This window comes from Balearica regulorum, chromosome 11 (genome assembly GCF_011004875.1).
Source record: "Balearica regulorum gibbericeps isolate bBalReg1 chromosome 11, bBalReg1.pri, whole genome shotgun sequence".
Taxonomy (NCBI): domain Eukaryota; kingdom Metazoa; phylum Chordata; class Aves; order Gruiformes; family Gruidae; genus Balearica; species Balearica regulorum.
Genome location: NC_046194.1, coordinates 11,105,018 through 11,119,202, shown reverse-complemented (window position 1 = coordinate 11,119,202; position 14,185 = coordinate 11,105,018). Strand labels below are relative to the sequence as shown.

At 58.3% G+C, this 14,185-nt stretch overlaps 3 protein-coding genes across 8 annotated transcripts in view; 1 reads left to right on the top strand and 2 right to left on the bottom strand.

The window, feature by feature from the left end:
- ZMYM3 (zinc finger MYM-type containing 3) overlaps nt 1-6,949 on the top strand; it is a 32,350-nt gene extending 25,401 nt beyond the window's left edge. For 4 of the 5 annotated variants that reach the window (XM_075763308.1, XM_075763305.1, XM_075763309.1 and 1 more), the window contains 10 exons: nt 432-547; nt 703-877; nt 1,410-1,556; nt 2,340-2,443; nt 2,853-3,021; nt 3,092-3,279; nt 3,732-3,846; nt 4,750-5,004; nt 5,092-5,209; nt 5,605-6,949. In XM_075763308.1, coding sequence (XP_075619423.1) covers nt 432-547; nt 703-877; nt 1,410-1,556; nt 2,340-2,443; nt 2,853-3,021; nt 3,092-3,279; nt 3,732-3,846; nt 4,750-5,004; nt 5,092-5,209; nt 5,605-5,803 — 1,586 coding nt within the window. In that variant the 3' untranslated portion in view covers nt 5,804-6,949. The remainder of the gene's footprint in view (nt 1-431; nt 548-702; nt 878-1,409; nt 1,557-2,339; nt 2,444-2,852; nt 3,022-3,091; nt 3,280-3,731; nt 3,847-4,749; nt 5,005-5,091; nt 5,210-5,604) is intronic. The other variant, XM_075763307.1, reaches the window with a different exon arrangement.
- A 327-nt stretch (nt 6,950-7,276) lies between these two features.
- GJB1 (gap junction protein beta 1) lies at nt 7,277-12,253 on the bottom strand. Of its 2 annotated transcripts, XM_010303956.2 has the most exons (3): nt 12,169-12,213; nt 10,921-11,561; nt 7,277-10,220 (listed from the first exon to the last, which is right to left on the bottom strand). In XM_010303956.2, exon 3 carries the CDS (start codon nt 10,206-10,208, stop codon nt 9,369-9,371), a length of 840 nt encoding a protein of 279 aa, XP_010302258.1. In that variant the 5' UTR covers nt 10,209-10,220; nt 10,921-11,561; nt 12,169-12,213; the 3' UTR covers nt 7,277-9,368. The 2 variants fall into 2 exon arrangements, with proteins under 2 accessions (XP_010302258.1, XP_075619419.1); XM_075763304.1 differs by lacking the exon at nt 10,921-11,561 and having other exon boundaries at nt 9,213-10,220; nt 12,169-12,253.
- LOC104636720 (gap junction alpha-3 protein) lies at nt 7,518-8,414 on the bottom strand. The gene has a single exon (XM_010303960.1). It carries the CDS (start codon nt 8,412-8,414, stop codon nt 7,518-7,520), a length of 897 nt encoding a protein of 298 aa, XP_010302262.1.
- Nucleotides 12,254-14,185: the final 1,932 nt, after the last annotated feature.

Sequence of the window (14,185 nt, the reverse complement as noted above, 5' to 3'; positions counted from 1 at the left end):
GCAGGGCTGGAGGTAGGGAGCCTATTTCCATCAGCAGCAAAAGCAGAGATGCAGAAAGCACTGCAGCATGATCCCACCTCTTCTGGGACACCTCCAGTTCCTCTGGAGATTGTCAGCTTGTCTGAGGGGCCATCTGCTGAGCAGGTTCCACTGTGTAGCTCCTGTCAGGCATGTGTGTGTGTGGTCTCCAGCATGTACAAGGCAACTAGACCTTTTATCAGGGCCACGTAAGAGCAGGGCTTGCACCTCTGGCTAAGGCAAGCCTCTCTTGTTGCAGGGCTGTTTGGCTTGCTGCTGCTCGAGCTCTGCCCATGAGTCACAGAAACTGATGGCTGGAAGGGCCGTGGTGCTGGGGGCATGGCAGCACACAGTGTGGCTGGGTGGAGGAGCTGCTGGGAGCAAGCTCACTGATATACTTTTGCTCTTGTCAGAAGCTGACTGGAAGCCCCAGGTGATTGTGTTGCCAATCCCCGTCCCGATCTTCGTGCCTGTGCCTATGCATATGTACTGCCAGAAAGTACCTGTGCCTTTCTCCATGCCTGTCCCGGTAAGTGATACACTCTACCCACTCATGGTCTCTTACTGTCTCAATCCTGTCTTGCTGCAGCCTCCCTGCTTCTCTGTTCATCCTCTTCTCCTGCCTCTGCTTTTACATCAGTCAGCTGAGTGTCAGTTTTCTGCCTCGTGTGCTGCTGTCAACAGGTGCCTGTGCCAATGTTCCTGCCCACCACGCTGGAGAGCACAGATAAAATTGTGGAGACCATTGAGGAGCTGAAGGTGAAGATCCCCTCCAATCCCTTGGAGGCTGATATCCTGGCTATGGCCGAGATGATTGCAGAGGCTGAGGAACTGGACAAGGCCTCCTCAGACCTGTGCGGTAGGTTCTGCCATGGCTTGGTCTGGCCCAACCACTGGGATCATGTGGGGTTTGCTGGCTCTTGGAGCTCGAGCATCTGCCTGGATCACAGCTCCCCCAAAGCCTTTGAAAAGGGAGCAGGGAAGAGTGAGTCCTCAACTTCTGAGGAGGTACAAGGAGGGAAGAGCTGCAAGGAGTAGTGTCTGCCACTGTCCCTTTTGGGGGTGCCAGTCTTGTGGCATATGTGTAGCACTGTTAGTTTATTCAGGTGGCTGTTCAGGCTCTTACCTAAAGCAGCTTCCCAGCCAGAAGACTAGCAGTCCTGACCTCGCAGGTCTTATTTGGGGGCTGCATTCCTCAAGCCCCAGTGACTAGGGCTGTGGCTGGGGAGAGAGCAAATGTCCAATGTGTTGCTTCCAGGGGAAGCTGGGCAACGCAGATGTCATGGGGCTGCTCTGAGCACAGGACTGTGCCACAGGGAGCCTGACTTCATTTTCCATCAGACAAAAGACTTTCTTGAAAGTTGGGTTTATGATCTGCTTTTGCATTGCAGACCTGGTGAGTAACCAGAGTGCAGAGGGTCTCCTGGAGGACTGTGATCTATTTGGACCGGCACGGGATGATGTGTTGGCTATGGCTGTCAAGATGGCAAATGTACTCGATGAACCGGGCCAGGACCTGGAGGCTGACTTCCCTAAGAGTAAGAGCTGGGTGAAGCAGGCATGCAGGGCTGCTTATGCTGCAGCAGGGTCCTCCTGCTGCCCTTGGCCAACCGTTGCCAGCAGCATTAAGAGCTGTGTGAACTTACCTCTCCATGTCCTCTGACTGACCAGGCCAGAGGCCAGGAACTGAGTCTTGCAGATGACTGCTTGCAGCAGGGGTGAGAAGACCACCACTTTGAAAGGAGTGTGTGTTTGTCTAGACTAACTGACCTGTTGCGAACATAGGTCTGCAGAGAAGGGGGAATGAGAAGCTGATTTTAGCAGCACAAAGAGCAGGGCAGTGACACTGGTGTGCTTATGGATGATGATTCCAGAGGATCCAGCAAGGCAAGAGAGAGACCTGGACAGGGCAAGACATCCTGGGAGATGGCAGAACTGCTGAGTGTCTATTAGCAGGCAGAAGGTGGAAGAAGAGGCACAGACTTGAAGGAGCACAGCAGTGCTGAGGCAGGATGCTGGCAGCAAAGGAAAGAGAATTGGGGTGCCTGTGCTGGCCTGGCACAAGAGGATTTAAAAAATAAGCCAACAAAAACCTGTTAGAGGGGAGAATGTGAGGCTCTGGTTAGTCTGAGAAACCTTAGCATCATCTGCCAGAGCTGTATTTCTTTTGTTGGGCTGTGGCTAAAAGTTGATGCCAGTCAGCAGTGGAGAGTGTGAAGCATTGGGCTGCATGTTCCCTCTTCATCTTGCTGTAAGAACCAGACCAGCACAGGGGACAGGGTAAGTCTCAGCTGAGCCCTTCTACCTGCATTTCCTTTCAGACCCTCTAGACATCAACCCCAGTGTGGACTTCCTCTTTGACTGTGGGCTGGTGGGACCAGACGATGTGTCCACAGAGCAAGATCTGCCTCGTGCTGTCCGAAAGGTGAGCTCTCTGTGGGTACCGCCTGCTTAAAGCTCTTTGGGTTTGGAGTGGGAGCTGCTGTTTGGGACATATGAGGTGAAGTGTGCCAGAGGCTTTGGTATGCTGTGGAGGTTGTGCTCTCTCCCTTTAGGGCACGCCTGGCCTGTAGGCCACTCATTGAATGAAAACACTTGCCTGTCACTTTGGAGGAGCTCTGAATGCCGCACATCATGTGAAAGCTGGCCTTTTTCCTACCTGTGGTCCTCATAACTAATGGTCTTTGTTGGCTTGGCTGTCAGCAGAAAGATGCCTGCTGGCATGGGCACAGGCACACTGGGAGGGTGCTGGCCGTTAGGAGGTCTGAGGGGTGGAAAGGACTCTTATATCTGACCCAGGTAGGTGCCCAGTCTCACAGTACACCTCTCTCCAGGGGCAGAAGCGTCTGGTGCTCTCTGAAAGCTGTTCCCGGGACTCAATGAACAGCCAGCCCAGCTGCACAGTGCTGAACTACTCATACGGTGTGAATGCCTGGAAGTCCTGGGTGCAAGCCAAGTATGCAGGGGGAGAGACCAGCAAAGGAGAGGAGCTGCGCTTTGGCCGTAAGTGCTCTGTCTGGATGGGGTGGAGTGGCAGAAACCTCCAAGAAGCTGAGTCCCAAGGTCCTTGCAGGCTATTGTATGGAGGCTGCTGTGCTTGTCTCCACAGCCAAGCCCATGAGGATCAAGGAAGACATCTTGGCCTGCACAGCAGCTGAGCTCAACTATGGCCTGGCCCAGTTTGTCAAGGAGATAACACGGCCCAATGGGGAGCGCTACGAACCGGACAGCATCTATTACCTCTGCCTTGGCATCCAGCAGGTGAGGGAGGGCTTGCTGCCCTCAAGTCCTCCACAGCCAGACCTAGGGGGCAGATCTGGTAAGGGGAACTTGTACCCTTTATTTTGTCTTCTGGGGACCCAGAGAGACTCACTGGAGTCTCCTTCAGTGCCTCACCCCAGAACAGCAGCCCACCTAGTTCAGTCTTTGTTCCCAAACCTGGTGAGCAGGGAGGCAGCTATTCCCCAGCCTTGCACCCTTCTTGCACATCCTTGAGGAGGGCTGGGAGCTCAGTCCCTTCTTCAGTACTAAGTCTGCTTTGTCATGCCCTGGGGTTTTCCTCACAGCTCTCAGAAGTGGCTGGTTTTAGTCTGCCCTGCAACTCTGGTTGTACAAGGAGGGGCACTCTGCATGTGTGCCCTGGGCTCTCTGGGGAGGGTTTGCATTCCAGGTGCTGCTGTGTCTCTCTTGACTGTGTGTTCTGTCCTTTCTAGTACCTGCTCGAGAACAATCGTATGGTGAATATATTTACAGACCTTTACTACCTGACCTTCGTGCAGGAGCTGAACAAATCCCTGAGTGGCTGGCAACCCACAGTCTTACCAAATAGTATGTGTCTCCAGAGTACCTTCAGTCACCACATGTACCCAGTTTGTGCTTCTAGGCTTGGATCCTCCAGTCTGATTGTGCTCCCCCAGCCTCAACCCTCTTCCTTGGCATAAGCAGTACGGTCCCACTGTGTCTTGGGGTCATACTGACCCATACTGACAATGGAGCCAGCCTGGTTTATGCCTCAGCAGCCTCTCTTACCCAGAGTCAGGGTAGCTGGGAGCAGAGCACAGCTGCTTTGTGTCCTGGGACAGTTTGAATCTTTACAACACTTCACAGTGATGTCTCTACCCTTTGACAAAGAGGATACCAAGCCAGGAGGCTCGCGGGCCCATGCCTTTGTGCTCCCAGCACATGAGCGAGCCTTGCACACTGTGCCAAGTGTGAGACAGGGTTGCTCTGCCACTGCCTTGTGAGTGGACTAACTTAGAGCTCTGCAGAGGCTTTTCATGATGCTGTGATCTGGGCTGCCTTCCCTGCTGTCTCTTGTCAGTGGTTAGTTCACAGATCCAGCCTCACCTCTGCATATTGGTTGTCCCAGACAGAGGCATTTGGCTCCAGACCTGTGTGTCTAGGCAGGAGCTGGCCATGTCTGTCCTGCCTGCTGCTTTTCCTTCATCTCATGCTGAGCGTGGTGGAGCATTGACTTGGAGTTCACTTTGTGGCCATCTCTAGGGATGAGTGGTCAGGATTGATTTGGGTTCTGGCCTGTGGTTTGGCTGCACTCTGAGGTAGCTCATGGCTGGACAGTCAGCATCTAGTTCTGCTGATGGCTCTGGAGAAGTAACCTCATGGAAAAGGGGATGTTGTGAAGCATCATTCTTTTGCAGTGAGCTTGCCTGGGCAGGGTGTAGGGATTGCTACAAGGCCACTGTTGATGTGACCTGGTTGTTTGCATTGCAGACGCAGTTTTCTCACGTGTTGAGGAGGAGCACCTCTGGGAGTGCAAGCAGCTGGGTGTTTACTCACCCTTCGTGCTCCTCAACACTCTCATGTTCTTCAACACCAAGTTCTTTGGGCTGCAGACAGCAGAGGAGCACATGCAGCTCTCCTTCACCAATGTGGTACGCCAGTCCCGCAAATGCACCACGGCCCGTGGCATGACAAAGGTGGTGAGCATCCGCTACTACGCTCCTGCCAAGCAGAAGAAAGGCCGAGGTAGGGTCTGACAGAGCATCTTTCTGTCCCTCCCTCTGCCTCCCCCATTGGGTCCCAGCTGTGATCCTGCTCTCTCCCCTTCTGCAGATGGCAGCTCTGGAAAGCGGAAGCGTGAGGACGAAGTACCAACACTGGAGCAGCGGGAGAATAGGATGAACCCACTCCGATGCCCAGTCAAATTCTATGAATTTTATCTCTCCAAATGGTGAGGCTTTCTCTGTAGAAGGGGCATGTGCCATTTTGGGGCTACCTTTCAGTTTTGGTGGGAGCCTGTGGAGTGGCCGTTGCTCTCCAAACATTTGTACTTGAGTGTGAAGTCTTGCACAGGATCTGTGCTGCTTGTATAGACGTGGTTGAGAGAATGCTTTTTCTGGCCCCTTCCACTACTTGCCTCTCTCCAGACAGGCACGATTGTGCAGTATAAGTCCTGGTGCTTGGCTGGTTAGGGGCTTTGGTCCTGAGTGAGGAGATGCAGACTCCTGTCAAAGGATGAGAGGCTGTGTCACACCTTGAGCCCTCCTTGATAACCATAAGGGCAGGGCAGGCTTTCTGAGCCCATGGAACTGATATCCCAGGGCTCACCTTCCTCTCTCTTTACAGTCCTGAGAGTCTGCGGAACCGCAGTGATGTCTTCTACCTGCAGCCTGAACGGTCATGCATTGCCGAGTCCCCACTCTGGTACTCAGTCATCCCCATGGACCGGAGCATGCTGGAGAGCATGCTGAACCGCATCCTGGCTGTGAGGGAGATCTATGAGGAGCACAGTCGGCTCAGTGGCCTGGATGATGACATGGACTAAGAGTGAGGTGCTAACAGGCTGCTGACACCTCATCTCCCTGCCTCCTGCTGCAGGCAGGGGCCATGCAGCGCAGGAGGGGACGGTGCTATGGCAGTGCTGTCCCTTCATTGTTACCAGACTTGGACATCCCATGCTGCTCGTTACAGGCCTTTCCTACGTATGTGGCCCCCGTGCTCAGCCCTGCCTCCTGTCCCAGCTGCTGGGTGAGCCATCTCCCCTGGTGCCAGTACCGGCAGCACAGGGGTGGCAGAGCCCCTGGGGCAGCTCCCCTTGCCCAGCCCTGTGTCCCCCTAGCCCTAGCCCTGACACTGCCCCCCTTTCCCCCTACCCAGGGCAGGAACCACACAATATGGCAGAGCACTGTCTGGGACCAGCAGCCCTGAGGCTTTTAATTCCCTCTTCCTTTAGCATCCCCTCACGGGGCTGCAGGTGGCACGGCAGGAACAGTAGCTCTGCTGCTGCAGTAGGATGGTGTTTTCAAGCCATTGGGGAATGACCACCTGAGAGCTATTGGGTCAGGGGGAGGGCTTGTTCCCAGGAGTGGGAGAAGTTTGGGCTGGCTGCAGGGAGCGGAGGGAGCTTGTGCTGGGACATGAGGGCAGAGATCCATCCTCGCCATGGGGACACCTCCCTATTATGCAGCTGGGCCGCCTCCCTCAACTTTGTCAATGTTTTCTGAGTTGGCAGAAAACTGATGGAGATGAGTCTGTGCCAGCACTGCCTCTGCCCCACTGTCCCCTGTCCCAGCATAACACCCTTCCCTGGTGCAAGGTGCCATCAGTGGGTCCTTCCGGTCCAGCTAGGGGATTGGGCAGCCACTGGCAGATGTGAGGAGTTCTGCCTGGCCTCTCCCTCCCTCCCAAAGCAGTGGGGTGCCAGTCCTGCCTGGGGCGAGCCTGGCTCTGGCTGTGCTGCTCTCTGCTGCCTCCTGCCCCTCCTTGTGTTCCGGTCGGTTTTCTTGAGCTGTACATGGGTCTCCTGTTGAGCCTGTATATATTGTTCTGGGCCCTGGCCCAGGGCCATCTGTTCTCTGTGTCCATGTGGAGAGTGAGCCACTCACCAGTCTTGTTGTAGTGATACCAGGGTGGTAGGACTAACCCTGTGTCTCTGGAAACCATTCATTTCAAATAAAGATCAGAAAACTTCTGGCAGCCCCTGCTTTTCCACCTCCAGGCAGGGTGCGCACTACAGGAGAGCAGGGCCAGCGTGCTGCCATGCACCTTGCTCCTCTCTATCCCTGCCTGCCTGTGCTGCCTGCACTTCCTGCTTTCTCTGGCCCCCTGGTGCACTGCCAGCTCTGGCATGCTGGGATGGCCTGTGCCCGCTGGTGCCAGCCTCACATGCCCATCCCTTGCCCATAGGGCTACACCCCAACCCAGCCCAGCGGTGGCTCTGACCTGGCCACAGTGTGTCCATGGAACAGACCAGTCAGAGAGCAATGCCATAGTGCCTGTGGGCAGAGCAGGAGTCAAGTGAGGTGCAGTGGGTGTTTATTTGCTCCCCCAGTGCTGACAGGCTTCTACCTCAGTCCGTACCTACTCGGCCCGGCTGCTCCCAGGAGCGCAGGGGGCAGCTGAGCTGTGTCCCCATGGCCATGCCTATCTATTGCACTGGCCATGGGGTCCATGCCACGAGCCTGGCAAGGCCTGGAGACAGAATCACAACTGTGGGCACCAGTGCATCACCCATCCCTGAGCATCCCAGCAGGTCACATTCACACTGCCAGGTCTGCTGCTCGCACCTTCCCATAGGACCCACTGGCTACCCCCAGCCATGCACCCGCCTTCCCCAGGGGTGCTAGGCCATGGGGGGGTCTACCAGCAGCCATGGTGCTGCCACTGCTGGGCAGGATGACACAGTTGCTGCGGGGCCCTGCAGGGCCACCAGGACTGGGCAGGATGCAGGACTTGGGGCCTGGACCCTGCCGGCACTTGGTGAGACCCAGGTGGTAGATCTCCACCAGGTTAAGCAGCAGGGACACACAGGCCACCCCCAGCATGAAGAGGATGAAGATGGTCTTCTCAGTGGGCCGGGAGATGTAGCAGTTGACGGTATTGGGGCAGGGCCAGCGGCTGCAGGTGTAGAGGGGCTTCAGCTGGAACCCATACAAGGCGTACTGGCCAACAATGAAGCCCACTTCCAAGAGAGCCTTGAAGATGACATTGCAGACGTACGTCCTCAGGATGGCCCCCCGCATGCAAACCTGTCCCCGTGTGTCCCCTGCAGGGAGCTGGGGCTGCCTGGGGCGCTGCCGCCTGGCCCCACTGCTGGCCCGTGTCACTGTTTGCTGCTGCGCCTTCTCCTCCAGATGCACCAGGTGCAGGATGTGGCCCAGGTACACGAGGCTGGGAGTAGAGACGAAGATAATCTGCAGGACCCAGAAGCGGAGGTGGGAGATAGGGAAGGTGCTGTCATAGCAGGCATTCTGGCAGCCAGGCTGCTGTGTATCGCAGGAGAAGCCAGACAGCTCGTCACCCCAGACCCGCTCAGCAGCTGCCCCCAGCACCAGGATGCGAAAGACGAACAGGACGGTGAGCCAGACCTTCCCCACCACTGTGGAGTGCTCCTGGGCACTCTCCAGCAGCCGCCCCAGCAGGCTCCAGTCCCCCATGTCATGCGCTGCAGTGCCCTGCAAGACAATCACCCTCCAGACACAGCTGCCCCACAACCCATCAAACCACTACCCCATTGCCCGGCCAGGTGGGTGTGCAGGGACCCAACCCAGGGCTGTCCCTGGAGTGTGCCCACCCTGCGTCCCATGGGACCCCCTAACCTGTTATGGGGAGGGCAGCAGGAGCAAAGACTTCCAGCAGAAAGCAGCCCTGCCACGCTGGGAGCACCATGGGGGCCACCATGGTGGCGATCCAGCATGGGGACCTCTCACCGTTGGTGGGTGTGTGGGGCAGCCCCCGGTGCTCCCGCGCTGTCAGGTCCCCTCAGCAGGACAGTGCAGGATGCTGTGAGGCCCCTTCCTGGTTGGTCCCCAGCTCCTCAGCAAGGTATGGACAGGTCCATCTGGCTCTGTCCGTCTGTCCACCCAATGGCAGGCACAGGGTTATTGAGGCATGAGGCAGCTGTGTGCCCATTGGTTTTCATTGTGACTGGCAGATGAAACAGCCACTGGGGAAACTTTTTCCCTCTATTTTTGGCCTGAGCACTTTTCTAAATATATTCAGGGCTGCAGGGGCTGGTGCTGGGGGAGTGTGAGCCCTTGGACACTGCTCAATGCCACCCAGGAGTCACTGCTCCTGCTGCCAGGGCACCACGGCCATGGCTCCAGACCAGCCCAGGCACTGCAGTCACCACAGCCCCTGGTGGCACCCATGTGGGCTAGGGTGCAGGGGTGGGCACCCCACAGTGGCACCCCAGCCTCTAGCACATCCCAGATAGAGTACAAAGGAGGGAGGCAGTGCCTGAGAATGGAGATTTAATGGCCTGAGATGCCCTTCTGGCCATCCACGCCGATCCGGTGCCTGAGGGATGCTGTCCATGGGACAGGGACAGCACAGGGCCGTGGGGCAGCTGTGGGGTGGGGGCAAGGGCTGGGGCACCCACAGCACTGGCCCTAGCAGGCAGAGCAGCGGTCACCCTTCTCCTGCAGCCCAGGGTTGCGGCGCAGCATGTCCTTGAGGGAGCCATCCTGCTCTGTCAGCAGCTGGTTGATCTCATTCTGCTTATACTCAGAGGAGAGCTTGTGCCCGTAGAAGGAGCCTTTCACCGATGGGGGATTGGAGCTGTGTTGGCCTCGGCGGGCACAGGCCCGCACCACCAGGTAGACCAGCTCTGCCATGTTGAGGATGATGCAGATGCTGGAGGTGACCAACATGAAGACAGTGAAGATGGTCTTCTCAGTGGGCCGGGAGATGAAGCAGTCAACAGTGTTGGGGCAGGGGTAAGCCTCACACTTGACCAGCCGCACCATCTGGTAGCCCGGGTAGAGCATGTAGAAGATGTACATGAATACAGCCTCGAAGAGCAGCCTGAAGACCACACTGCAGACATATGTCCACCACAGTGAACCTGATATACGCATCTTGTGCTTCTTCACCTCCTCCATGTGCTTGGGGTCTGCATGCCCTGTCAGTACCAGCAGCTTCTTCTCCTGGTGCTGCTGGTAGGCCACGTGCATGGCCACAAGGAGGGCTGGCGTGGTGACAAGGATGAGCTGCAGGGCCCACAGACGGATGTGGGAAATGGGGAAGAAGTGGTCATAGCAGACGCTGTTGCAGCCAGGCTGCTGGGTGTTGCAAGTGAAGGCAGATTTCTCATCCCCCCAGACGCTCTCAGCTGCCACCACCAGCACCATTATCCGGAAGATGAAGATGACAGAGAGCCAGATGCGCCCAATGGCAGTGGAGTGGCGGTTCACCCCGCTCAGCACTGTGTAGAGGCCAGCCCAGTTCATCGTTCCTCACGTCTGCAGGAGTGAGCAGCAAGAGACGGTGTTAGGAGTGGAAAGGGCCCCTTGGCTGAGAGCCACTGCATCCCAGCCCTGGTGGCAGCAGCCCCGGGAGGGACCTGGGAGCAACTGGATGCCACAGCCCTGCTAGGTGGACAGCAGGATGGATGGACAGCAGGCCAGCAGCTTGGCTCCCACTGCTGACACGGTTCAGGGCAGCATTTTGGCCAGAGCAGGCAGGAGACAGGTTGGCCCTGCAGTGCCAGCTGCTCCTGCCCTGCCACCCCACACTGGCATGGGGATCCTGACCCACGGCTGCTGCAGAGGATGGGGGTGAAGCTCCCACACCTCTGCAGGGACCCCTGATCTGCACCCAGCACTGAGCTCTCTGGTTAGGGATGGACCCAAGGAGCTCCATGGGCTCCTCTACACTAGCACCTCCCTGCCCCTGTCCCCCCATTCCCTGCAGGAGTGGGGCCAGGAAGCCCCAAGTTGGGGAGACCCCCATGTACCATGCATTGCCACCCTCCTAGAACTGTCCCTGCTTGGGGAGCAATGGGTGACCCTGCACCCCAAGCACAGCCCCCCCCCCCCCCCCGGGGGCCACCTGCTGGCACTGAGCAGCCCCAGGAGGTGCTTCCTGCCCTGAGCACGAGGGTGGGGGGCTGGGACCAGCCCTCTGGCCACCCCTGGTGTGGAGGGTCCCAGCGGTGCATACCTGCCAGTGAGGAAGAGTCCTCGCGAGCTGCCCCCAATGGCCCCTCTAAGGTCTCATGTCTCCCACAGGAGAGCTCTGCTCCGCCTGCCCTTGTCTCTATCCGCCACTGCCCTGCACTGGAAGTCATATGCTGCTTTATAAACTATTTACATACAATGGGGCCTTTATCGGCCCCTGAACAACACACTTTAGCATTCAGATCCAATGCTCTGACTTCCGCCCACCCCAGCCAAACAAAGTGCCTGTGTGCTGTATTCCCGCTGTCTGGCCCCGCACCCGCTCCCACCTCGCCCTGCACTGACCACAGCTGTGCCCCCCCCCCGACTGCCAGTTGCGGGGTGCTCATCACTCTGCCCAGTAGGACCTGTGCTGCAGATATCACCAGGCTGGACAGCCATCTGGGGTGCCTGGGGATCTCTTCCCCAGGATCCATAGCAAAGCCCAGCTGCGTGCCCATCCTGCATGGACAGTACGGGGCACCATGACCAGAGCTGGGATCTGGCTGCTCCCCAGCATGGCACTCAGCAGTCTGTGGGGACCTGTGGGGCTGGGTGCCATGCCCTCAAGGATCTTCTGCCAGGAGGTTGGTGCCAGCAGTGACGGCTGTGAGGGTGCTGGAGCTGCCCTGCATGTGGCCCGTCCTGTTGGGGACGTGGGAGAGTCCACCAGAGTGACGCTGGCTGTGCACTAATGGGGGCTGCGCTCAGTGCTGAGAACCATGCACCACAGGAGCTGCGCTCCTCTCCTGGGGGGGGGGGGGGGGCACTGACGCTGACCCACTGCTTAGACACACTGGTGGGGGCAATAGCGCCTGTGCTTGTAGACCCCCCCCGTGCCCATGTTCCTCAGGGCTGGTGTCCCAGCCACACCATCACGCTGTACCCCATACCCGCAGGGATGGTACCGTGTCCCTCAGGTTTTGTCCCTGGCCTCAGGCAGAGAGCAGCACCAGCTGGGGGGCCTGCGGAGTGGTCAGGTAACAATGCCATCCCAAATGCACCTCTAGCCCTTAGCTCAGGGTGCGAGTGCTTGGAGCTGGGCAAAAGGTGGTGGGTAAAGACCCTGCAGTGAAGGTGCAGAGAGGGCAGCCGGTGTCCAGGTCACGCTCTGCTCCTCACCCCTTAGCTCTGCCCTCCCTGGCCCATGGCTGAGCCCTTCTGTGGCCCCCCACCCCGGACCTCCCAGTGTCCCCCAGCTGGGGGACATGTGGCCACCCCCACACTGGTGCCATGCCCGCCAGACTCTCACCTCAGCACCAGGACAGGCAAAGCTCTTGGACAGTGCAGCAGACTGAACCGCCAGCACAGCACCCTGGACTTTATACTGCTCTCTGGCACGTCACTCACCCCCTCCCAAACAGCCTCACTCCTTCCAGGGCTTGCTCCCTGCCAAGTAAACACTGCAAGGTGTGTCCTGTCTGTGCTCACACCCCTGAGGCACCCACTGCCATAGCCAAGCACCAACCCCCCCCACCCTGGGACAGCCCAGGGGCCGCTGCAGCACAAAGGCAGGGCCAGCCACCCACGATGGTCCCCATGGAGCTCTGTGATCCCCCTGGCTGTGCTCCTCTGCTGTGAGGATCCTGCCCACCAGGTTCCCTGCATGTCAGGCATGTGCACTGTGGCAGGGCACTGCTCTCCATCCCAGGAGACAGCTCTGGGCACCCCCAGCACCTAGAGCTCTTTGATCTGATGTTGCAGGCTGCTGGCTGGTCCCTGGGGAGCCACTGACACCCAGATTTAATGTGCAGCCAGGAAAGGCAAACAGCCTGTCAACGATTAACCCACCTAACTCCAAAACTTAAGTTGCTGTGCCACTTATTATGGTTGTCTTCATCCCATGAGTTCATGCTTTGTGATACATGGATAATTAACATGATGCCACAAAACATCTTTTTACCCACATAATGTTCTAGCAAGAGCGCAGATAGGCCTTTTCTGCTGGCTCCTCTGTATTGCTCTGCTCATTTGTTAGATGATAGAAAGTGTATGGTGAAAAACACGAGAAGAAAGTTATTCTTTTGACCAAAATGCAACTAAGGGAAAGCATTGCACCCAAGTGTGCCAGGACATGTCAACCCTGCCCTGCATTTTGGGGCCCTGGGGTTCACTGCAGGACCCTGCACACCATTCCCTGCATGAGGATGGCAGGGTGGCAACTGTGGGGAGGTGAGGGGTAGTGGGGGCAACGGGGTTCCCCCCTGCAATGTGGTGGGGATGGTGGGCAGTGAGGGGCCGAGGATCGCTGGGGGGTGCGAGGCGGGTGAGGCCGGCCGGGGCCGCAATTTCAGCCCACGATAAGCCGCCAGTTGAGTCAGCAGCGCCCGGCTGGAACCGGGAACGGCCTCAGCAGCCGGCACCGCCCTGGCCGCGCACCCGGGGCCCGGGACGTGCCTGGAGACCGGAGGGGCCCTGCCCGAAGCTGGATGCGGGGGGTAGCGGGTGGGCTCTGGAGGGTGCCGGGGGGCATGCTGAGGAGCACACAGTATGAGCAAGGGGCTAGTGGGGCCAGGCTGGAGGATCAGGCTGGGTGGGGAGTACTGGAAGGTCCCGGGGTGGGGGGCAGACTGGTGGGCTCTGGGGAATTTGTGGGCCGGGCTAAGTGTGTGTGTGGGGAAAGCATTGGGGGGGGGGGAATGCAGGACCCAGGCTGGGGGGGGCAGTGGGGGCACTGGGAGCCAAGCTGGAGGTCACTGGCGGGCTCCTGGGGGCAGGCCGGGGACAGCGGGGCAATGCGAGGCGGGGGTGTTGGTTGCCGCCCGCCCTGCCGGGTGCTCCCGGCCTTGGCAGCAGGTGGCGCTGCAGGGCAGAGCCAGGCCGGGCCGGGGGCAGTGGGGCCGCACCCGCCCGCGGCAGCACCCGGGGGGGGGCTCAACGCGTGGGAATCTACCAAAAAATATAATAAAAATGGAGAAAAAACAGGAAGGAGGGAGGAGGAACCCGGGGCGTTGCTGTCCAGCCCGATGTCCTCACCGGGAGGTGATGGGAGGACCAGAATCGCCGTGGATGGGCGGGAGAGTGGGCAGCACCCTCGCATGGCCGGGACTATCGCTGACCTCCGTGCCTGGCCTCGGGACAGCGCCGCCGGTTTGCAGTAGGCAGAACTGTTACGCAAAACCCAGCGGTTAAGGACAGGCTGTACGAAGCAGCCGTGGCTGGTGCTGCCTCTAGTGCTCAGAAAACTGCCCCATCCATAGCCACGTGGATCAAAAATGGGATCTTTATTAACAACATTAATTGTGACGTTAATTTGGTCTCTGAAGGTG

Bases quoted from the DNA above. Each gene is read 5' to 3' on its own strand.
- LOC104636720 (XM_010303960.1), bottom strand. From the start codon at position 8,414: ATGGGGGACTGGAGCCTGCTGGGGCGGCTGCTGGAGAGTGCCCAGGAG.
- GJB1 (XM_075763304.1), bottom strand. From the start codon at position 10,208: ATGAACTGGGCTGGCCTCTACACAGTGCTGAGCGGGGTGAACCGCCAC.